This window comes from Elgaria multicarinata, chromosome 4 (genome assembly GCF_023053635.1).
Source record: "Elgaria multicarinata webbii isolate HBS135686 ecotype San Diego chromosome 4, rElgMul1.1.pri, whole genome shotgun sequence".
In the NCBI taxonomy this organism is placed as follows: Eukaryota; Metazoa; Chordata; class Lepidosauria; order Squamata; family Anguidae; genus Elgaria; species Elgaria multicarinata.
Window position 1 is genome coordinate 46,514,720 of NC_086174.1, and position 25,139 is coordinate 46,539,858.

Genomic DNA, 25,139 nt, shown 5'->3' on the forward strand with positions numbered 1-25,139 from the left:
CAAACAAGTGTTGTCTTGTTTTGGTCTTAATCAAGTTCAGCTCTTAGATTTAAAAATGTCAATACATGGCAATAAGAGATTAATGTGTTTCTGTATCAATTTTAGTACTTGAGTTGAATTATCATCACCTTGTATCATTGCAAATACGTAAGTTTTATTTAGGAACTACTTCGAACTGTACTCACCTGTAGGTGAGATGATACAAGATGCTTCATTGTTTTAAGAATTACTATCTGATTATGAGAAATAACCTATGTGAGCAGCTGATAAGCAGATCATGTGCAATAGAACTCTTCCACTTGTGTTCTTCGGCAAATGGTACTTAGAGGTGTACTGCCTTGGATATTGAAATAAATATATAGCCATCACGACTAGTAGCCATTGATATCCTTATCCTTCATGAATTTGTCTAATCCCCTTCCAAAGCCGTTGTAACAAAATGATAATTTATGCTATTGTTTCTATGAGTATATTTAAGTATTTGGTTCAGGTTTGGATTTGCTGTGGCCAATTCTTTTATTTTCAGGAAATGGTAAGTAAGTGGGAGGAGGGAGTTAGAATGGTGAGCAGTGTGAATGGTGTCGTCTGATTGGTTGGTTGATTTGAATGGAGAGAGAGGAGGGGGAGTGAGAGGCAGTTAAGGAGTTATTGGGCAGTTAGAAGAGTCAGTCAAAGTGAGGGTAGGAGTGAGTAGGGTTTAGTAGAGGCTTGTTTCAGGATAGTATTAAGAAAGTAGGGTTATAGGATTTTGAGGTGGTTAGTATTTCCTGGGAAGTTGAGGGAGGTAGATGTATGTGGATAAAGTAGAATAATCTTAAAGTGTCTTTTAAAATCTTTTTCTCTATGAATAAACTTTATTCTTATTTTGTTTAACAACTGCGTCTGCTCAGTCTTATGCGTTACTTCTGGTGGACAGTACACACGCACACTCACACACAAATGTTTATTCTCTCATTCTTTTAGAAGATAAATAATATGGTGGCGGGATTTTGATAATAGAAGTCACTGAGGCTGGTGACGCCACAGCTGTCCAATGATTGGTCATTAATACGTCTTGTGGCCTAAATTATGCTTAATGGGGTTTATCTAACCATGTCTTACTACTGGCAAACAGATTCTCCCTCCCCCTGCAGTCTCCCATGAGCTCTCAGATCTGCTCAAGAGTGTTGATAGAGCCTTGGGAGAAAATTTGGGAAGTGCAGCGGGGAGGAGAGGAAGGAGAAATCACATGGTGGAAGTGGAAGTCCACTTGCACAACATTGGATATATCCCAATGACATTACTTGCTTATTATTTTTTACCTGGAGGATTCCAGGATACTATATTCTGTTGCATTTCCAGTTTTCTATAATGTACAGTAATCTGCAAAACAATTTTTCCAGTTGTGTACCCACTTACCTGGAATTAAGCTCCACTGAAACTCAGTGGAGTTTCTTTTGAATAGATATGCACATTGCATATGATTGCTCTGTAAATGGGACCTCTGATGAATGGCACCTTAAGAAACTCCTGTTACACATTTTCAAAGAAGGCTTTTTTTGTCTTGAAATAAGTGGCCTACTGGTATGAAATCATATAGTTTTTTTATGCATTCTGATTTTTAATGTGGCTTTTATTTGGTTTTTCTTTGTGAATACTTAATTAGGAAATTGGCCTTTAGCTAAAATTTGCATTTTGCAATTCAATCTTCTTTTTCCAACTTTTTTTAAAAAATTGACTACTTCATGCATAGCTTTGAAGAGACAGTCTAGCTGTGAATCCTGCAACAATGGCCTCTGCTTCTTTGTCTAATTTCCACCTTGTCTGGGAGGGTGGGGCCTTGATAGACTCCAGCTACAGAAGCGGCTTCTGCTGCTGGAAAATGTGCCTGGAGAGCACAGCTCCATTTGGTGCATTTTATGGGATAAATTGCTTTGACATTTTGAAATTGCTGAATTTCTGCTACTGATAACCTAGTGATCTAATTAAGTTAGTGATACTTTTTAAATAACTGTTGTGTCGATATTTTTGTGATTGTTCTTAATTACGAAAACTATTAATATGTTTATTAAAATTTTAATTGTAATATAATTGCTACAAAAGTACAATGTTACTAAAGAGAAGGGTTTTTTTACCTTCTTTGTATATCAATACTACATTGGCTTCTTGCCAAGTTTGTGTTAAGTTTTTGTAGCTATAACTTCATTTACTGCTTTGACCATTGGATGAACTAGTGCATCAATGAAACTTTTTAAACAATTTGCTGAAAAACATTATTATTATTATTATTTATTTATATAGCACCATCAAAGGCAAGGTCTTTTATTTGCTTTAAGCGTCTTGATCACTTTCCATTATTTCCTCTCCGATTATTAGTTTGTTTAATTCATTCAAATCTAAATTACTTATTTTGGGAATTTTGCTAGAAGATAAATATTTTAAGGTGCAACCCCATGTATGTTAAACAGAAGAAAGGGCAGCAACTCCCAGCATGCCCCAGCCATTTTAGGCCTTTTTTCCTGTCTAAACATGCATAAGGTTGTGCCTTTAATTGCTATTATATCTGAGTTTTTTTAAAAAAATAATTATTTTTATTGGGTTTTAATCATGTTTTCAATATAATTGAGTATAGAAAAATCACATTTTTTCCAACTAACAAAACATTACATAGGAAATCCAATTACAGTTAACAGGAATCACAGGAGTTTCAATATATTAATAAAAGTTTAAAATTTAGTTGAATTTCTCTAAATGTCTCTTTCTATATCTGTCCAAGACATGCTGCTGGTTTTCTCTGGGAACCTTGTTTTTTATCTGAGTTCTTATAAATATTTCAGAAATTTCTGCTTGTGAATTTGTTACATGTGTCATGCCATATGTTACAGATTTGGCCTTTGACAAATGTTTTCAAACTATTATTCCACATGATATGTATACTGTGTATCTTTGACCATTGTATAGAGTAGCCAATAGAAAACATTACAAAACATTTAAAAAACTAAAAATAAATTCAGAAAAGGTGGATAATTTAATAAACTTGCTTTAATCCAAGAAGTTCTTACAAAGCAATATTCACAGATGTTTTCATCATAAATTCTCAAAATGTAGTACCTTGTTAGTAATTCAAACTTCTGAGCTCCTTGAAAGTTAATCTCTTCATTATTTAGCAGGATTTTATATGTGCTGTAAAAGTAACTTCATATTGTGTGCTTTGGATTAAGAGCAGTTCAGTGGCTTGATTTAGATATTTTTTGATTAAGGGATTGTTATTTTAGTAGATAAAGGCTACCTTGGGAAGCAAAGAACACTTTAAAATATTTTTGCTGATTATACATTATTTTTCAAATTGTTGTAAAATTTCATAGACTTTTTAATGTAGTTAAGATTGTATTGACATCTACATGAGAGAACTTGAAGTATCAGCCACCCAAATAAACCTTAATCCACGTAAACATGATTACTAATTTATTAATAAGTCAACTTTAGCACAAAGGTGCAGCAACTTAAACAGAAAAATATTAAAGTGCTCCATATCGGTTTCTGTACTTCAAAAATTCTTCTTCTTCTTCTTCTTCTTCTTCTTCTTCTTCTTCTTATTATTATTATTATTATTAATAATAATAATAATAATAATAATAATATACCACCCCATAGCTGAAGCTCTCTGGGTTGAACATTTAAAAACCAATATACAAAATTTAAAACTGTAAAAAGCATAAAACTGCATACCAACTATCCAAGCGTCAGTTAAAAAACACAATGCTGTTAAAAAGCTGTTAAATGCCTGGGAGAAGTGAAAAGTCTTGACCTGGCACTGAAAAGCTAACAACGTTGGCGCCGGGCAAGCCTCATTGGGGAGATCGTTCCATAGTTTTTTTGGGGGGGAACCATTGAAAAGGCCCTCGCCCTTGTTGCCATCCTTCAAGCTTCCCTCAGAGTAGGCACTCAAAGGAGGACCTTAGTTGTTGAGCGTAGTGTACAGGTAGGTTCATGTCGGGAGAGGCGTTCCATCAGGTATTGTGGTCCCAAGTCATGTAAGGCTTTGTAGGTCAAAACCAGCACCTTGAATTGGGCTCAGAAACGTGCAGGCAGCCAATGCAAGCAGGCCAGAGTTGGTCTTATATGTTCAAACCTTCTGGTTCCTGATATCAATCTGTCCACTTCATTTTTCACAAGCTGCAGCTTCTGAACTGTCTTCAAAGGCAGCCTTACGTAGAGTGCATTGCAGTAATCTAAGTTGGAGGTTACCAGAGGATAGACAACTGAAGCCAGGTTATCCCTGTCCAGATAGGGGCATAGCTGAGCCGAAGTTGGTAGAAGGCACTCCGTGCCACCGAGGCCACCTGAGCCTCAAGTGACAGAGATGGTTCTAGGTGTTATGCTGTGGGGTTATGATCCAGTCAGCCAACTGTGGTCTAACTAAGGGCTTATCTTCATAATACTCTGTGGTTTGAACAATCTCTTCTCCAGGCCACCCCTTCCCTGTTCTGCTCCCAGGTGGATGACAGCACCAGCCAGTGGTAGTGATAGACTCAGGGAGAGATTTTTATCTCTCCCTGAGTCTATCAATAGGACCATAGTTGTCTAGTGTCACAACTGTTGCTTCCTTGTCCCCCACATTATGGATATAGTTGAGAATCTTAGAAAGTTGGGGTGGGGGGAGGTGGGAAAGGACTTCTGGGTTGCTGTTTATATTGTGTAGGCCTGGTCCTGGGTGAGAAAAAACTGGAGAACATCCAAAATAACTCAAGGGAATAAAGAGACAGACTGTCAGGATGTTGAAAAAATATATAGTTTTATTTTTTGAAGTAGCCCAATATGTTTTGGCCCTTGAAGTGCACACTCTTGATGGGTGGCTGCTTATACCTTCTGATGTTGGCACACACTGGGGATAGAAGGTAGTTCGGCCAAATCTGCAGGCAAGGCGGCTGCCACTGGTGAGCTGTGGGTCCCTCCAGATCCAGCACTGCTGACAGGCCTGGTGTGGCCTCTCTGGAGATGGAATAGCACTGGAGTGTGGCCCTATAGGTTCTTTTGGATCTGTAACATTAGAGTCTTCACATGTGGATACGTCATCCTGATTTGGTTTCGGTCAGGCATGACACTGTTTCCAAATCACAAACTAAACAAAATAACAATACATCTAGTATTTAAAAATTATTGTTCTAAAATATAATTTTCTTCTTTTTCTCCATGCACAAATGATCCAGTCCTGTGTTATTCACCTACTTGAAATGTAGCAAATGATGCCATCTTTCTCTTCAAAATTTATATCTTGGCTTCCCACCCCCGTCTTGTACTCATTTTGCTCCTTATCTCAGTTTTCAGTCTATGTTGTTGTGAACCTTCTAGTACAAGGGAGATTAGAATTCTAATGTGGTTGCTATATCCGATTGTATAGAAAAAGCACTCCTAACTCCTTATTTTATGATAGTGCCCATTGCTCTAAATCCAAATTGCAATGCTGCTTTTTTTTGTTTCTTGTGTCATTTTGCAACCTCACATCCAATTTCCATCCTCTGCTAAGCAGAATTCTCCTTCTGTTATGCTTTCTAAGAATCTCTTTCCATACACATTTGAAATCAAGTTATGTTGCTGTCAACTGCTTCAGCTGTGTCATAAAGACTAGTAGTTGAAAATTACTGTGCAGCTTGTCAATTCATGAGTAATAAAACATGAAAGGTTGCGGGGAATAAGTAAAAAGTAGCCTTAAGTAATTTTAAACAAAAGCCTACCAACTTCTAGTCTTGATATTAAATCTGTAGCTTCAGTAATTGCTCTGTTTTGTGAGCTGCTAATATTTGCATGGCATGGATGTTCATTGCAGTAAAATAGAGACTGTGGCTTTGCTGAGAGGGGCATTTTTGTTAGAACTGTGTTTTCCCCCCTATTCATTTATGTTTAATCTTTTTTATAATATCCCCAGTCTCTCCCCCCCTTTTCTTTTCTTTTTTCTTTTTTCTTTTACGATGTATGTGTTGATTCAGCTGTGTGTGCTATAATGGTCCTGCCTTTGACAGTTCTGCCAAGGAAAGGCAACTTAGGTGATGCTGAATGACACTGTTTTCTTTTCCACTGAAAGACAAATGTAGAATTGCCTTTTAATGCCCTTGTCTGCTGGTCTGTACAAGATGCAAACTGAAGAGCATTTCTGTGGCAGAAACAGCTTTGCAAAGTAAGGACAGTAATTATCCGAATCTGAATGTTATTTGATGCTAAATGGTCTTAGCGATGTCCGCTCTTTAGTGCTGGTAATGGTAGTCTTAAAATGTTCCTGTAGAAAAAGAAGCTTGGGAACTGATTTGGTCTTTCCCCCACTTTTGGCTTATTGATCTGTGGCATTAGGTTTTTTTTGGTCAAAAGTGTAGTTGCTCTTAGTGAACTAGATAGCAAGGTGAAATGAGAGTTTGGTGCAGCAGATTATACAAACATGTTCTTCCTATAATCTTTTTTTCCCCTTTCCTCTTTGGGCATTAGAGTACATGTCTCAACAATAGCAATTTTGGTTTGTGTATACTTTAACATTAACAGAGTTAAAGGCATGTACTGTGGAATCTTCTATCCTATAACAAACACACACCAACTACCTCTCTGCAGCCATTGTTTGGAATGGCAGTATAATGTTCATCAGTGAATCAGTTGTGCACTATAGAATGGCAGTTGTGCAAATCAAATGTGCACCAACAGAAATAATAGAATGTAAACTGCATTACAAGTGATTAGGAAAATGAAAGACAGTTGTAGTAACATATTTTTATAGATGCAGAAAATGTGAAGGTAAATCAATTCTGAAATCTGTGTGGCTACTCATAGGAATAGGATGTGGTTTGCCCATCCTATTTTATTTCTCTCTTTCCAAGCCCCCTTGCTTCCCCATTCCTCAAGAGAATGAGAGCTAGACCACAGAAATAGTAGATTGTATAGTAAAACTGTTATTGGACTGTTCTACTTCTCACTGGGGGAATAGTCAGTGAGAAGAGCACTAGTTTAGTTTTGGCTCTGACAAAATCCTTTGTGTTGTGAAATTGGAAGGAAGCATTCAAACAGAAGTGATACATTCCAGGAACTGATCTGCTGTTTTCTATAGAGCAGTTATTACTTACTCTTTTAGTATAATAGAACAGGAGTACAAAATGCGGTGACACTTTTTATTTTCTCTTACAAAGAGTGATAAATACATTCCGATTTTCCTCAATTCAGGATCTGGCTCCAGGCTTTATTCATTTTACATGTAGTTTTGCTGCATTGTATGGATATGATACACTATTTTATTTATATATTTATAAATTTTATATCCAACCAATCATAAGAAAATAATCTCAGGGCAGGTCACAATACAGAATATATAATTATAAAACTAATAAAATACACAACATCTGGTCAAAATAAAAATCTCATATATGGCACGTGTCAAAAAACCTGTTGAAAAAGGATTGTTTTCACCTGTCACCAAAAGCCGACAAAATACAACTATAAAGCAACAACTAAAACAATTATTTAAAAAACTTATGCAAGTTAAAATGTCTGAATGGAAAAAAAAGGTTTTTATGTCTAGCACTGGAAAGATTGCAACATAACTGTTATTATAACTAGTTATAATATGCCTGATGAAACAATCTTTTTCCCATGTGCAGAGGGGGAACAAGATCATGCCTTCCTGTCCTTCCTCAGAGGCCAAAAATAGCCAAAGGCAAGGGTGGAACCAAGTAATCTTCAACAATAATATTAGCAAAAGTTTTATTAAAGTGCCAAGGTGCCTACGCGTTTCGAACGCAGTTGCGTTCTTCCTCAAGGCTTTATAGCATTCGTGAAGTTGTCTGCAACTTCACGAAACGCGTAGGCGCCTTGGCACTTTAATAAAACTTTTGCTAATATTATTGTTGAAGATTACTTGGTTCCACCCTTGCCTTTGGCTATTTTTATTCCCCCACGGGTTTTTCCTTGCTTTTGCACTTGTTCTTCCTCAGAGGCCAGCAGATGTCCATGTTTGGTTTAGGCATACATGGATATATGTGTAGTTCTGGAGGAGGAAAATGTAACATCCTTTAAATGCCTCCTGAAAACTCATCTTTTCACACAGGCTTTCTCGGGGTTGTAATTACTGCTACGTTTATTTTGGTTTTACGTGGTGTTTTTAAAGCTTTATATTGTGTTTTGATTTGATGTATTTTATAGTTTTAATTGGGAACTACCCAAAGAACCTGAGCTATTGGACAAGATAAAAATGTAAAAAATAAAGAAAATGACATGTTTGGCTTAGGCATAATGTTGGAATAGGTTGTATATGTATAAAATGTGACGTGGGTCCAGATATCATTAATTGTGGATTGGATATAGATTACGTTCTTCAAGCCTTCATATTGGCTTGTCCTTGAACATTATGGCCACTCATATCTTCTAGGATAGAAGGCAACGTAGGAAGGCCTCTACTTTCACCTTATAAGGAAAAGATTAACCACATCAGTGCAATTATGTGCCACATATATTGAAGTGTAGAAACTTCAGCTTACATTCAATAATTAAAGTTAGCTTGTCAATATCTCATCAATCTTACTTGAAGGTATATAACAGCTTCCCCCAACCTGGTGCCCTCCATTTGTTTGGACCACAACTCCCAGCATACCTAAACATTGGCCACGCTGGCTGAGGCTGTTGGGAGTTGATACAAAAAGATAACTTTTTTTTATTTACAGGAAAGACGTACTACATCCCCAAATCTAGTTGTTATTATTATTTTTATTATTAAATTATTTATATAGCACCATTAATGTACATTGTGCCTTAATGTGAACCTACATGCTCCTACGCTATATTAAAAAGCCAGTGAAGTACTCAAAGAAAGCTTATAATTTCAGAAAGTATAACATGCAGTTAGGATAAACTATCAAAATGAAGGCAGTTCTGAGAGCTCTGCACTGAACCAAGTAACACAGAAATCTTGGCAGAAGTATAAGTATCATCTTCCTGCAGCCATCATGAATTCCCTGGAAATCTCAATCACTTATACTGATCTTTAGAATTATGTTAGACTTTAACACAGTTTTTCTGTATAGCTGGTTGAGCTATCTAAGGCCTTTGAGCTTGTCTGACGGTTAAATAGAACTGCATATTGCTTGAATTTATCATTCAGACGTAGCTAGTTTGTCCATTACTAAAATGTTCCAGACACACAGAATCCATTTGGCTTCACTTGGAGGAAGATTAGGTTTCTGTTGCCAGACATTGATGTTTGGACATCTTTTGCAGTTTGGGATGAATGAAAAACAGACTTTAATTTATAGCCTTGAGTTGAAAATGCAACTCATAAACTAGAATGCAGGAGTAAATGGTTAACATTGTAGATTTAATGATTTTATATCAAGAATAAATACCACATGAAAGAATACATGATTAAAGCTGAAAGCTGTGCTTATCCTTCACCTAATGAGAGAAATCGAAGGGAAGCAAACTGCTGAGGTTTACTGTAGGAAAGATTGTTATAGAACAATTCCTTGTGACATTAGTAAAAAAAAGTTGTTCAGAGATAAAATAAGTTATTGTGTTAATAATAGTGTATAAATAATCTTAACTACTATGATAATGTTAAACTCCTTGCAGTAATCCAGTCTAGATTTAACTAGGTTTAACTGTAGCCAGATCCACCTGCTCCCTCTATAGATGAGATGGCTTTGTGTTAAAGCTGGGGTTGTGGCTCTTAGGAACAATGAGCATTGTCTTTCTTTTCCTTTGCTCTTTCAATTTTTTTGTATGTGTGAAAGAGAGCATAATTAATAAATGCACTTTAGACACACTGATGTAATTCTAACTCTGCTATCAAATAATGTTTGTCAAAGTAAGGAACTTGTATTTATTAATGTGCAGAGTTTGTGGGCATATAAATTTGGTTTTTTGCCAGACAGATAGGAGCAATAAAGTGCCAGATTGGTATCTATCCCTATATAAGAATGTGGAAAGGAGAAGGTGATATAACACCAGCGTTCTGACATCTGGTGCCCTCCATATGTTTTGGATATCAACTCCCAACAGCCTCAGCCAGCGTGGCCAATGTTTAGGTATGCTGGGAGTTGTGGTCCAAACAAATGGAGGGCACCAGGTTGGGGGAAGCTGTTATACACCATCTGTTCTCACAGACTAGGATAAGCAAAGAATCCTCTAATGACAGCACTATTGATTATTATAAATCATAGAATTGGATGTAACTTCAAAGATCATCTAGTTTCTAGTCCTGCTTCCTGCCAATTCAGGAAATGCATCCTAATGCATCCTAGCTCTTTAAAAGCACTTTCTGATTTATAACAATCTGTTTGGCAGTTCATTTTATTACTCTCCAAGTAAACAGCAAATGTGATAATTAATTTTGAGTTGCAGTTAAGTAAGCACAGCTATTTTGATTTCATGTCTGCAGGTTATGAGATGGCAATGCTGAGACAAAAGTGTTGATTAAGTGGAGCACAACCACCACACTGAAGTCATAATATTGCTGAGCTCTAAGTTTGATAGTTTGTTAAACCTGGATGCTTGTGAATGTTTATGTGCAAGTCACTTCTATGTCCTATGGAAATGTGTAGCAGGGAATCGTTGTCAGTTTCCATGGGATAGGGTGACCATATTTTGGAAACCAAAAAGGAGGACAACATGGCCACTCCATGGGGGTGTGCCCACCAGCATGTCCAGCCCCCAAGAGGGCGTGCCCACCAGCATGTCCAGCCCCCAAAGGGGCATGCCCACCCAAACATGGCCTTGGTCACAGGTCTGATTTCACAGCACACAGCAAGACAAACCTGTTCTACATAACATCTTAATGTTAAAATCACTGCAATAAAGTATAAGTGAGACATTCAGTGTATCTGAAATTAACTTCACTCATTCCTACTTCTGTAGCTTTTGCTGTATGTTGAAGCTTTTGTTATACTGTGTGCTCAGCTACACCAAGCAGGGTATTCCACTATGAAAGCAGTATATAAAAGGCAGGAGCTACACTATTACTTTATAGAGGTATTCAACTGCACTGCAGGAGCTACACTACTGCTTTATAGTGGTACTGAAGTGCACTGACAACTGTTGGGGCCCATGACACATCTACACCAAGCATAGGGTGACCATATGAAAAGGAGGACAGGGCTCCTGTATCTTTAACAGTTGCATAGAAAAGGGAGTTTCAGCAGGTGTCATTTGTATATATGGAGAACCTGGTGAAATTCCCTCTTCATCACAACACTTAAAGGTGCAGGAGCTATACTAGAGTGACCAGATTTCAAAGAGGGCAGGGCATCTGCAGCTTTAACTGCTGTGATGAAGAGGAAATTTCTATGCAAATGACACCTGCTGAAATTTCCTTTTCAATACAACTGTTAAAGATACAGGAGCCCTGTCCTCCTTTTCATATAGTCACCCTGACCAAGCAGGATATAACACTATGAAAGTGTTATGAAAGTGGTATATGGTATGTGTCATGGGCCCCAACAGTTGTCAGTACACTTCAATACTGCTATAAAGCAGTCGTGTGGCTCCTGGCTTTTCTATACCGCTTTCAAACCCCTTCTTATTGTTTTATTATGATTTTATTAGAATGTAAGCCTATGCGGCAGGGTTTTGCTATTTTACTGTTTTACTCTGTACAGCACCATGTACATTGATGGTGCTATATAAATAAATAAATAAATAAATAAATAATAATATCCTGCTCGGTGTAAATGAGCCCTGTGTGTGATACAGTCTTCCCTTCCCTCAAATATCTTTTCTGACTGCAAATCCTTCACTGGATGACCATAGTCTAATCTTTCCTAACATTTAACACTGTTTCCCCATCACCTTACTGCATACTGCTACCACTGAACAAATGAAGCAGTTGACAAGTATACAACAACCAAGCATTCAGAAAGAGTATAAACTACTATTAGCCTGCAAACGTTAGCCATGGAACAATATGGATTAAAGCGTGTCTTAGCTTGTTTCAACTTCAACCAGACATAACAGTCAAAAACAACCAAGAAAAACACACCTACATTGAAATTGCAATACCTAATGACAAAAATGTTGCAGAAAAGAAAAATATACACCACTGGATATGGAGGTTAAAGAGCTATGACAACAGGGAAAACTTACAATTATTTGTTAATCACATCAGTCACCAGCATGACATCATGGTTGTTTTTACAGAAAACCTTCAAAAATTAGGCCTTCCAAAATACATGCACGCCAACATCCAGAAAGCAGTCTTACTTAAAACATGTTCAATAGTCAGGACATTTCTGAATCAGTAAAAGACAACATGACTTGGCAAAGCCCATCATGTTCATCTAGAAAAACTACCACAAGCAAGAAAAGAGAGATAGATGATGATGACGACGATGATGATGATGATAATAGCAGCCCTGTTAATTTTTTTAAAGTTTCTTTAGGAAGGATGAACAATTGTCAGCCACTGTTACAAAATATACGTCATGTCAATTATAGTAAACAAATTGGAAAGGAAGGTCTATGGGTCTAAAATGCATTATTTAATAGGAACGTCACCTCCAAATCATCCCCCCAATTCACAGAAAACTACAGCCACCCCCACTACAAACATGCACATGCATTCATTCAGTCAAACAACCAGGCATCCCATTCAGACATCAATACACTCACACTGCCAGCACACGTGTGCGTGCGCGCGCACACGCACACACACTCAGCATCACTCACTCCAAAAACACGCATGCACACATGCATTCACTCAAAGACCCCATGCACCCACACATTCTCTCTCACACACAAACACATACACAAACCTCAGTCTTAACTCCTACTCTATCTTCTCCTCCTCCTGCTTGCTGCTGCTGCTTTTTCTACTTCTGCTTCTTCTTCTTCTGCGCTGGGGTGTGGGGTGCTGGAAATTCCTGCACGCAGCCCCCAACCACTCACCTTGCCCTCGCCGCCCACCCCTCGCGGCGGCCATCTTGAATTTTGCCCGAACTCACGTGAGATCTCGGCTGTTGGCTGGGTCTCGCAGAGTTCCCAGCCAGCTGCCGAGATCTCGCGTGAGTTCGGGTGAGATTCAAGATGGCCGCAACCACTCGCTGGGGAAATTTAGGCCCGGTAAGTTGGGGTTGTGGTTGCTGCGGGCCCAGTAACTACAACCCCAGTATTTTGGGCCCCAAGTCCGGTTCCTCCGGACCCCCAAGTTTCCCAGGAGGTTTCCGGAATTTTCCGGAGGGTATGGGCAGCCTACCATGGGATATAGTTTAGATTATACTGAAAAACATAATAGTCTTCAAAACGTAAGACTTTTCTAAATTGAGGAAAAATGTACCAATATTGCAACACACTCATCCTATTTTGATTTTTTCTTCATCTTGGACCTAGAAATTGAACAATTGTGCATGCCATGATGGGTAATATCTGAAACAACTCAGACTGGAATATCCTTTCATACTTGGCAAGCTCTTGATTGCACCTAGGAAATCTAACAAAGCAGCTCAGCAGTTGTCCTCTCACCAGTCAGACAATCTCTTGAGGAATCAAAACACAAGTCACTAACCTAAATACAAAGTATTTAACATGGGAACAAATACAATCCCCCGTGCACAGTCTTGCATCACCATCCTATTGCTTACTAACTTGGAAGTAAATCCCACTGTGTTCAGTACAGCTTACTTTCTAGTAAGCCTGTTTAGAATTAGAGTTGGACTTCTAATTGTTCTTAAATTCTGAGGCAGAGTCTGCATATATGAGAGAGTGAATAATTTGCCAGGGACAACAATGAAGAAAATAAACATCTCTCTAAAATATCTCTCATTTATTACTATGCTAAATCCAAAAGCAGAAACAAATGGCCACTTGTTTGTAACATGTTAATATGACCGAAGGATGGGGGTGTCATATCTATCTTTCCTCCATTACTCTGATACATTAATATGAAAATACGTACATAGCTGTGAAAGATTTTTTTTTAGCATTTCATTATCAAAATAATTCAGTTTGCTGTAAAGCACTCTATAGACATGACGTTAGCAAATTCCTAACAAGTTTTAGAAGATAAGGAGCATCTTACTCTCCGTTCTCTTCTTTCCTCCTCTCCACTGCACAAATCCCCCCTTCCCTACCCTGGTTATCAGTATTACAGTGCTGTGTTACCTTTGCAGTGGCACTAACTATTGTTATTTTAAAAATAGGATTAAAAGATGGTTTGCAAATGATGGTTAAAGTTAATAATGGATAGTACACTAATCATGGGTAGCATTGATTTATGCTAACCAGGGAGGAGAGACTGGAATTTGCATAGGTGACTGGAAGTGGGAGGAGAAGGAACCTACAGTATGCTCTGAATCTTCTAACTGTGGTAGGAAATAGCTCATGTACCAGACCATCCTGAAATGAGACAGGTTGGGAATCTTAATGTGTGACAAGTTTGTTTGGTACATCTCAGATGTTTGCTTACCAAATAACAGTCACAATACTTAGAATAAAAAAATAAAAAAATAGGAAAGCAAAAAACAAAACAAAAACCCAACAACAACCAAAGTGCGTGCAAATATATTTCCATTTCAAACTTTTTTATTATTTCCAAACACCGGTACTGGCATGCAAATATATTAAAGGCATAACTTACAGCATGGCTGGACAGCATGTAGATCTGGGTCTACTATTAGATTTCTTGATGATTTGCAGTAGGTCAGCAAGGATTTCCGACTTCCACTTGTTCAATACGAGCAACAAAATGTCTCATCTCCTGTCCTAGATTATACTGCTGAGATGAAGAAAGCTTGGGATAACCAGGAGTGGTTTTTGTGTGCGGAAGGACTGTGAGCTCTATTCAGTTCTGGTACTCAAAACAGGTTCCTGGACTCAGAATTCTTTATTCCTAAGTATATGTCTTTTGCATCAGGTTCTGGTTGGTGCATCTCAGATTCCAGTAAAAACTAAAGTTGATCCCTCAAGCCTGAAGTCTGCCCACCTGTGATTTAGAGACCAACTATGAAATCCCTGTAAGTTTAGCAATACTGGAACAATGCGGGAATACTGCTAAGTTGTCCACATTCCCTATCCATCCCCATGTTGGGCAATTGTTGGAAGATGCTGTTTACAGGTATACTAATCAGCACAGTGTTTGGAAAATGGACACAACTGGAAGTATGCAACACTAAATGTTCAGTGCCATAGTATATTTGAGCTCAGAGCAGAGACATCTTATTAGGATAATTTATGTGCCAAAAATCAAGGAGAAGCTAATCCCTGCTCTCTAGAAGTAAACTAAACCAAAACCGTCCAAGTAGACACCACTCTAACTAAGAAAATACAGTTCTTATTCAGATTGATCCTTTTTAGATAACATAAAATTTGGTTAAAAAGTGACATCCAATTAAAGGCTTGTGTAATTGTACACTTTGTTTAATTTACTATCTGAAGTTTGCAGCTAAACTTGCTACTGATGTAGAACAGGGATTACTTGATTTTGCATTTCTTTTAAAATTGCTTTTCAGACAGTGTTCTTTCATACTTTATAACAGATATAATTCTAATAGAGATTAGGGTGCAGGGGTAAGAGAACCAGTTTCAGCTCTCAGTTTTTGTATTTCTTTGATTTTGGGCCTTTGATATTTTTTTTTACCTGAATTCAACACATAACATGTTTAAAATAATCATAATCTTTGTTAATTGCATTCTGCACTATTTTAGGGACTGAAATTGCAGCTCTTGTATCTTTCAGGGTGGTGCCTTAAACATGCAGCAATTTTAAAAAAATAGCTTGAAAGTATCAAGCATTTTTAATGTAGGCTTCATTTTTATATAGCAGTATACAATATCTGTTGCTGTGTGTACAAAAGCCATTCAGTTCAGTATTGTTGAGGGGAAGGGAAGTAGAGAACGGGAATTATAGATGGGGTTGTATTAGTACTCTTGCCAAAACTTTGAATCTCATCAGAGATGGACAATCTGTTGTGTATCTGCCTTCTTCAGCCCTCTTTAAGGTTTAATTATCTTCCATCTGCTTGAGTTGCTCTGGAGGACCTTGGAGAAATTGAAGAATATCCACACTTGCTTTTTCCAGCAGTGTCCCCCCAGAGATTGAATAAAGACAGTTGTTTGCTATGCCCTTTTCAGATTCAGTCTTAGGCTGACTTTGCATTTGAAAAATGACATTTAAAGACCAGAGTGGGGAGAGGGGAATCTAAAAACTCAGTCTTCTAGTTAGATATTTTTTTATGAAGTGTGGCATGAGCTGTCATTGCCCTTGTGCCATGACCTGGAACAGAAGGCTTTAAACCAATTAGCTCTTTTCATAGTGTTTCCTGTTACCATATGATTGCTATTAAGACATTTTATTATTTCTTCTGTGACAGTAATTCTTGCAGACAGCTATCTTTAATTTTCCCTGTTGGGGCAATGCTGCAGGGTGGAGGCACATTTCTGAGGAGACCCTAATTTCTCAGTGCCACATCTTTACATGATTGGATTTTATGTAACGAAGCCATACTTTTGAACAATGCAACTTTGTCATGTTTACCTGATAAAAATATTCCTTTCATAATTAGGTTGTTGTAAGCTTGACACCAGAACCTTAGTAGTCTTACTTTTGGCCACGCCTACCCCTGTTTTGTGCTTTATAAATAACATATTATTTATTCTTTATACTAATATCAACCAGGGATTTATAAGAAATTTTGGGGGGTTCCTTTTTACTTCTAATAACCCTTGTTTGTAACCACAAATGCGAATGGGAGTGCAATTTTTCAAAGCTGTGGTCATGTTAGAAAACTGCACATTCTTAAAAAAATGTGAACTTTCACACTATGTCAGGGATGAATAACATGCATCCCCAATGCCCCCCCCCCGTTAACAAAAATCTGCTCCAATGGGGTTCGTAACAGTTAAAAGCACTGAAAGGGTTAAATTTAACTAGGAAACAAGCTAAATTTAACCATTGTAGCACTATATAGCACTATAAATCACCCACGTTTAGTTTTTTAAACAGTTTTTAATGCTTTATGTGTGTATGTTCTGTGTTTTAAAATTTTAAATTTTGTATACTTGTTTTTATCTCAATTTTAGAATTTCTGTAAACCGCCCAGAGAGCTCTGGCTATGGGGGTGGTATATAAGTGTAATAAATAAATTCGATCCTTTCCGGGGCAAAGCAGAAACTGGTCTTAGATAAGTTTGAAAGTAACCTAATAATAGCCAACTGTGTTGCTGAATTTGAATCTTCTTTCTTGGCACAAAGGGTTTATTTTATTTTCTGCCTTGAACAATTTCTTTTTGGAAAAGTAGCCTATAAATACTGTAGATTGAATCTGAACATAGTCATACTTAAAGTAAAGCTACTGAAAACAATGGGACTTAAGGTAGTCATGACTGGATTCAACTATGAGTCTAGATTCAATTCTGTAAGAATAATTGATTACTTTGAACTCTTCTGCATTAAAATTTGATGCTTAAAACTTTCCTTGATACTCCAGTGATTACTCCTTTGTGGAGGACCCGAAGGAACAGTCTTCTTAGGTGTATATAAAAGCCACAACCATCCCACATAATTTGTGTATTCTTTGAAGCAAAAATGGGATGATCTTGGTGGAACCAAAATGGTGCCATAGTTGTAGCAAGCCCTTTGTCAATAAACAAATGGTTAAAGCTTTCTCAGAGACAGTTAAAACATTCGTGGTAAAAACAGCTCATGATCTAGAGAGTGAAGACTAATAGAAAAGGCGCAAAACAGAATCCTAGTATTACATTACATTACATTAATTACATTAATTAGAATGTAAGCCTAAGCGGCAGGGTCTTGCTATTGACTGTTTTACTCTGTACAGCACCATGTACATTGATGGTGCTATATAAATAATAATAATAATAATAATAATAATAATAATAGTACTTTGTACGAGCCACGGGGAAGAACCCCAGTGAAACAAAAACCTTGTGAAAAAGAGGATGTTATACCAAGCCTGTTTTCTTTGAAAGCATCTAAGTCAAGTGCTGACACAGTTCTGTGACAAAGCAAAAATTGCTGAGATTGTTTAGTTGCTGAGATTAGATTTTTATGACTGTGGAGAAATAGGGCAACTGGTCTCTCAAGGTTTGTTTTTAAATCTCCTTGTTGCAATTATATGGAATGTAAGAAGGGTCCCAATCACCCACAGAAAACCAAGAATAAAAGTACGAATGAAAATCATCTAGTTTAAAGTTCCTTCAAGAAGTTTAAATTTTTAATTAATCTAGGGTTTTAAAAATGGCTAAAATGAAGTTAAATTATATCAACTTTAATGGAGGATTATGTGGCAGAATTGGGATATTGCTCTTAAAATGTCACTATTGGTGAGCAGAAATTTGTTAATTTAATAGTGCACCTTTTTCACTTTGGATGACAGGAGATCCACTCAGATAATTTTTCCTAGTTATCTTTTTCAGCTCCACTGACATGACATGTTGTACTCCACTTGGGATTTTCCAGAACTTTTATTAGAAACTTCAGCTGTTCATTAACCTCTGAACTCTCATTCTCCCTTTAGAGAATGAGGGGAATGGATAGATTCAAGGTTAATGCTTATTTGTAGAAGGTGAAATCTCGGAGGCAATACAAAGGGTGAATAGGCCACTGTTAGCAAGAAGAGTTCCATCTGCCTTTGAAATGGTATTCAGAATTGTAAGCTATACAGCTAGTAGTGAAATTCACAGGTATCTTGGCTAAACAAAATCTTCAACTGTTCAAATAACTTTGAGAAGGGATTAGCAACAAGAGGTTGAGATCTAAAGGGTCATACATGGATTTCTGCATGTATCACAGGCTTTTCCCAGCTTTGCCTCTGTAGCCCGTCACACAGTCTAATACTGCTCCTAAAGGTTGGGGGACTCTCTGCCAGAGTGGGATTCAATATGGTATAAAGGGCTGCAATTGTGGGGGGGGGGGGGCAGAGGTAATTGGCATTCCACCTGAAGGTAGAAGAATTTTCAGCTTGTGCAAGGGACAGAATCCAAGCCACCAAAGTAATTGTTGTGTGTTTTTAGAATTAATACTGTGGAATGAGAGTAAGGGCATGATAAAAGGGAGTGGTTCATTCTTGTAGGTGAGGAGGATTGATTTATTGAGTTGGTCTTTGATGTATGGAACCTTTCATTATGATGAAAATGTAGTGAATAATAAGATTTCTTTGTGTTTACAGTGAAAAATTGTAGCATGTATCTTTTTGTAGTTTTGATATGTAGATGTATAATGGACATATTAAATAGCCTACAGTTTTTGTTTGCTTGGAAATCAAATGCAATCTTTTTTTTAAAAAAAAAAAAAAACCCAAACCAAACCCTGATATATTAAGTTTTTACATAAAAAGAATCCAGCTCCTGCTCCCCCATCCTTCCATTTATATCTCTGCTATTACTAATTCAATTCAATTGTCAGATTTAATTTAGGATAAGTCTTTGGCCTGCTGCTGCTATTTGTTGTTTTATTTGCTGTTTTAATTATTTATTTATTGAATATTGTTTTATGGCTTGATTATTTATTGTATTTTAAAATATGTTTCACTCCGATTGTGAGGGTTTTGTCCTGAAAAGTTGCCTAGAAAGTTATGTAATAATAATATTAATAATAATAATAATAATGTCTGATGTCAGGTGTTGACATTATAATGGTTCTAATCTGAGTTTGTTGGAATGTGTTTCTCTCAGTTTTTGGGTATTTTCAGCAAATGCCTGAGCGCTGATGATTGTATTGAGACCTAATTCAACTGCCTCCACTTTGTAGAAGACTGTAAATTGATCATTTGCACAGTTACTGGCTGTTTAGCATTATGCTGTACATAGTTGAATCATATATTGTTACATGGTACTCTTGACCTTCCTCAGTTTCTTTAACTTTTGCATCCTTTCTTTCCATATAGGTATATCAGAATAGTTGGAACGCACAACACAGTAAACAAAGTTTTCCACATCGTGGCTTTTGAATGCATGTTCACCAACAAAACCTTTACTCTTGAGAAAGGCCTGATAGGTAAGTGATATGACAGAGGAACTCATGGAAGCATTGCCATTGTAGAAGGAGAATATACATTTCTACCATCTCTCTAACATGGTAATGGTATATAAAATAATTTAGTTGCAACTTCTGCTATAAAAGCTGACTACATGTCATGTTGGGTTGTAAGTGACTTGGAAGACTAAATGCCTAATACCTTTAGGCTGAGTGTGCAGCATTAGCATAGGTGAGCATTGGCTAATTCTTGCCCTTTACACTGTGCCCATATTACATCTCCATATGATATTCTACCACACTATAACTCTGCCACATAAGGTTATCTCCTTCAGGCATTGTGAGTTATTGTCAGAGTACCACCACTTATGGCCTATCTGGGCTACTTTGTAACCCTAGAGCAACATTAGAAGTCGTGACGCTGATATTGCACCTCATCATAAATATGTTCTTGTTGATCCAGCAGATCATAGTTTGGAATCTCAGATAAATCGAGTTCTTACCATAATTCTTTTTCAAGTTTATCCAATACTATGAGGGACTCTTGGTTTCTAATAGCAGCCCTGTGCTGGCTTCCTCTGTTGATTGCTGAATTGAGTGAGAGGAATCATGTTCAGTTCACAATAACTGTTTCCAATATAGGTAGAAAACCCTGATATTGCAAAACCTCCTGAGCTTAAGGTTATAAAGTTTTAAATGTCTCTTTTATAGCAAACATTAAATGGTAAGTTACCCTTTCAAAAGCAGTGTTGGATTTTGCTAAAGAATAACAATATATTAAAAGCATGCCATTATCTGTGGAAAAACTTAGCATATAAATGGCAAATAGCCATGTCTAAAATTTATTTGAATTCTGCCCTGATGATGATGATCAAAGCAACTTGCTTTTTATTGACCAATAAATAGTGTGTAAAAATGTGTTCTGGTTTTAAGTACTGTACTTTCAAGTATTCTTCTAACATTTGGTTAGCAGTTTGTATTAGCACTTCTAGAAATTTAGTTTTGCTTATATAATATAACAGGACAATGGGCTGGATTGTTGGGGCTCTGTTTCACACTTGCAAACGTATGCAGAAGCACAAATATCAGTGAGGTCTTTTACTGCAGTAGATCAAGTTATACAGAACAACTTCTCAGACCCCATGGTAAGAACTTAATGGTTGCAACTCTCCATACATCAGGTTTAGTTCAAGAAATGGTTCCAAGGCTAGTTTCCACACAGTATCAAGTTAAAATCTAAAATCCCACAAAATAGTTCAAATCATGAATTTCATGATATAGAATTCAAGGCAGGCAAGGAGCGAAGGTTCACTTCTAGGCAAAGAAAGGCAACATTTCCAACAAAGGCTTGTCAGCAAGTGCACCAGCTCACAGTAAGAGATTCAAAGCAGACAAGAATCCAAAGTTCAGAATCATAATTTGGCAAGGCAGTTCAGACCGTGGATTATATGGTGCAGGATTCAAATAGACAAGGATCCAAGATTTAAAGTCCTGGCAAGAAAGCCTTTCAGACAGTTAAGACTTTGTTCAAGAGAAAGTTCTGAGGCTAGAATTCACATATAGTCAGGGATCAAATCCAATAATAGATTCTGCTTTGGAATTTTGATTATGTGATTCAAGGCAGACAAGGATACAAGAGTCAGGATAAGTCCAGGAAAGCATTCTGGGTAATCAAAGGTCAAGGTACACGATTCATGGCAGACAAGAGTTCAAGGAAAATCCAGGTGAGAAAATATTTTGGACAGTTAAGACAACTTCATTCCCAGTAAAGGCTTCCAGACAGTGCACCTACTTAAATACAGGGGACAAGCTGCTAAACCTCACCCCTCACTCTTCTGACAATCGATCCCGACAGGGAAATCTGGCCCATAAGCAGGCACTACTTCAGAGAGGGCATTTAAACCCATTCCCTGCAGAGTCCCCTTCCTAATTGGTTTGCAGAGAAGATTTCTCAGGTTGTAAATCAGAAGTCTGACTCAAAGTCTTATCTTGCACTCTGTCTGAAAGGGACCTTGTTCTTCTTGGGCCTTTATTGAGATGTGAAACCAGGGACCTTGAGTTTCCCACAATTGTACTGGGTCCCCAATTAATCTGTTTTAAGCCTGAATCAGAGTCTGGCTCTGAACCCATAAGACCCACAGTAGCACTGGGGCTAGTGGCAGAGGGGCTAGGCCTAGCATGGATTCAGATTTAGGTGTATGCAGTGGGGCTGGTGGAAGCATGTGTCTCTACCCCTCCTCTCCACAGCATCCCCTCCAAAATGCTACAGTGAGAGCCGGACATGCTCCACTCTTGTAAAGTGTATTTGCTGGCTTTCGGAGGTTCCCCATTTCCCCTCAGTGCCCCAAGTCACAGTCTGTCCTCCAACTCTCTGTTGCACTTTTGGAGAGACTGCTTTGAGAAGGAGGGGGGCAGGAAAGTTTGCTTCCGCCACCCCTTTTGCACAGGACTAAATCTGGATTCAACCTAATATTATGAAATATTTAACTATTTTTGCAGCATTTTATCTAGCAGTTGTTTAAAGGAGTGGGCAGAACTCAATTTTGAATTCTGCTGCGTGTTATAGGAGTTACGATTATTGACATGTTCAATAATACCTATTTTTGCCAGTTGTGAATTAATAATACAGTCCCTGAAGAGCTTCATGGATAGCTTTGCAGTAAATTTGCAGTTGCTATCCCTTTCCCTTATTAAACTGGTAAAAGGTATTGATTGTCCTGTTCTCACAATAAGGAGGCTGATTGCAATACTTTGTGTGACATCCGTTGCTTTCCTTTATTAAACCTCCCTACAAAGATGAGTATAATTTGAATCTATTTACTCTCTTTTCTTTAATAATTTGAAATTAATGGCTGCATATTAAACCTTTGGCCACATATGGCTGTCCTTCAGCAGTTTAATTATTGCTATAGTCAATAGAGGCCTGATTCACACGTTATAGAATTATAAAAAATATCTTGGCTACCACGAGTGAGCCAGAGTGCTAGTGCACATGGTTTGATCACTTCCACTTGGCTCCACTTCCCAGCAGGAGCAACTATACAAGTCCCTGGCTTGGTTAGCATTACATCTGAATTAGGTGCTCTGGGTTGTCTCTTCCCTGACAAGACAGAGTTGTAACCTAGGGTTATAACTAGGGTTTGTTCTTAACTTACAGCTCTGGCTGTTGTGTGAGAGACAACCCAGAATTCCTGGTTTGGATGTAACATTAACCAAGCCATGATCAGAGAGTCCTTGATTATGTAGCTACTCCCACTGACAAGAGGAGCCAAGTGGGAGGGAGTGCAGTAGCATGCTCGCTCGCTTGCTGCCACCTCTATGCTTCTGTTGTCTTCCCTTAATGATTAGCTGGATGTTGCTGAAAGGGCCTTGTACACCTTCTTGAGTTAGGAGCTGCCTGGCACTTGCTTAAGAGATAAGGCCATTTTTATGTTCTTAATTATGGTTTTAAGTCTTTTATATTGAAACAGAAGAAGTGGAGATTGGTTAATATGATATCTCTAAATATATCCCCTCTAAATATATAGCAAATGATTGGTTATCATTAAAATAACTTAATCTGTTTTGTTTTCCTACAAAGTTGATAAAACTGATATTAAAATAAATCTTAAAAAAAACCCTGAAGAATACATCAGGCATTTCAGTTCCTAATTCTAAACAGTGGTCGAAGGAGAATGCAAGTGCTAATTTTTAATACCATACACAGTTCAACTGCTTGCATATCTTTGTCTGGTGCCCACATTCTCCATTGCCACCAGGCAAGAGTGAAGATAGCTGAGAAGAAATTGGAGCTCATAGTCTCTTCTCTCCCACCCTCCTGCACACACTTTCTCAGGAACTGTGTATGCAGAGCTTAAGTCAGCCTCTTGTGGGCCTACAGATACTGGGAGGGTTGTTGACATGCTCCTTTCCTGTGAAACACTCCTTTCTTTGGCACCAGAACCCTCAGTTGCAGATTGTTTGATCGGTGTGGAGCTGACTGGATTTTTAAAACCTGTTTTGCTTGAATGGGTTGTTGTGTAGTGCTTTGTTGAAAAATTCTCCCACATCTTTTTTTTTTACCATTCTCATTCAATTTGATAGAACAAAATGGCTTATAAAAAGAAATTCAAAGGAAAATAAATCTCAGAGAAATTCTCATGTGTTGGGGTCATGGTTCATTTGCTTACCTTACTTAAGAGATGGCTGAGGAATGTGTATGAGTGTCCTTTCTTTCATTGTACAATCATCCCTCTGCACCTGCATTAGAGACATGTATCCACAATCATCCCTCAGAAATTTTACTCATTTGGAAGATCCTAGGGAAGGTGATGAACCTTAGAGAATGACAAATTCGGCTGAGCCAAATTTTCTCAGAAGACATTTTTTCTCAGAAAGGTCCTGAGGTTTTTCTTTTCTTACCCCACCAGAAATAAAAGGCTACATTGCAAAATTTCCCCAGATGTTCTTCCTCATTTTTGGGGTGGATTTTGCCTTCCTGCTTTCCCCCACCCAATGCCTCAGAACAATGCTAGGTATGGGGTCTTGTGGAGAATGCAAAATGGAGGCCAGGCTGGCAACACAGTTGCTGCTATTGCCACTTGCAGTGGCAGTAGATCCCCTCCCCACAAAAAGCTTATAAAAATAATAATAAAGAAGCTGTGCTATAGCCATTGCCAGTTGTAAGCCCACCTGTCAGAAATTGTTTTATAATTTCTCTCACTAGAGAAATTAGGTGAAATTGTCTCCTTGATTTCCAGGGCCACAAAGGATGGAGAATTTCAAGAGGTCATTTGCACACAGCTCTAGTTGTGTTCACAATTTCAAATGTCCTTCCTTGTGATCTGCTGATCTTTCTGTGACAAGAGAATACCATGGTATGGGGGAGGTCAACTTACGTTTCATTAGTGACTAATGCTTTCCCCAATCCCAAGATTTGGGTCTCTTTTTCCATAGGAGTATATGTATTATTATAAGAACATAGTCTTGAAGAATCCTCCTGAGAATTTCAGCCTCTTACAGCAGAATTCTCAGTGACAAGGAGTCAAGGGTATGTGTGTGGGGAGATCTATGACTCTAAAGCCAGCTGCTGCTTAGTACATAGAAATAGAAAGGGAACTATGTGGGGCTTCAAGTGAAGTGAGCTAAGATAACATCACAGGGTTCAGGACTTCTCTTCATCATTAAGTTGTGATAACATAAATATAATAATAGCCGCCTTGAGGCCCAGTATT

General features: G+C 37.8%; 1 protein-coding gene across 3 annotated transcripts in view; it reads left to right on the top strand.

The window, feature by feature from the left end:
• Window positions 1-25,139, top strand: part of BTBD9 (BTB domain containing 9) — a 185,794-nt gene that overhangs the window by 87,111 nt on the left and 73,544 nt on the right. For all 3 annotated transcript variants that reach the window (XM_063124189.1, XM_063124191.1, XM_063124188.1), the window contains exon 7: window positions 19,838-19,947. In XM_063124189.1, the coding sequence (XP_062980259.1) occupies window positions 19,838-19,947 (110 nt within the window). The remainder of the gene's footprint in view (window positions 1-19,837; window positions 19,948-25,139) is intronic.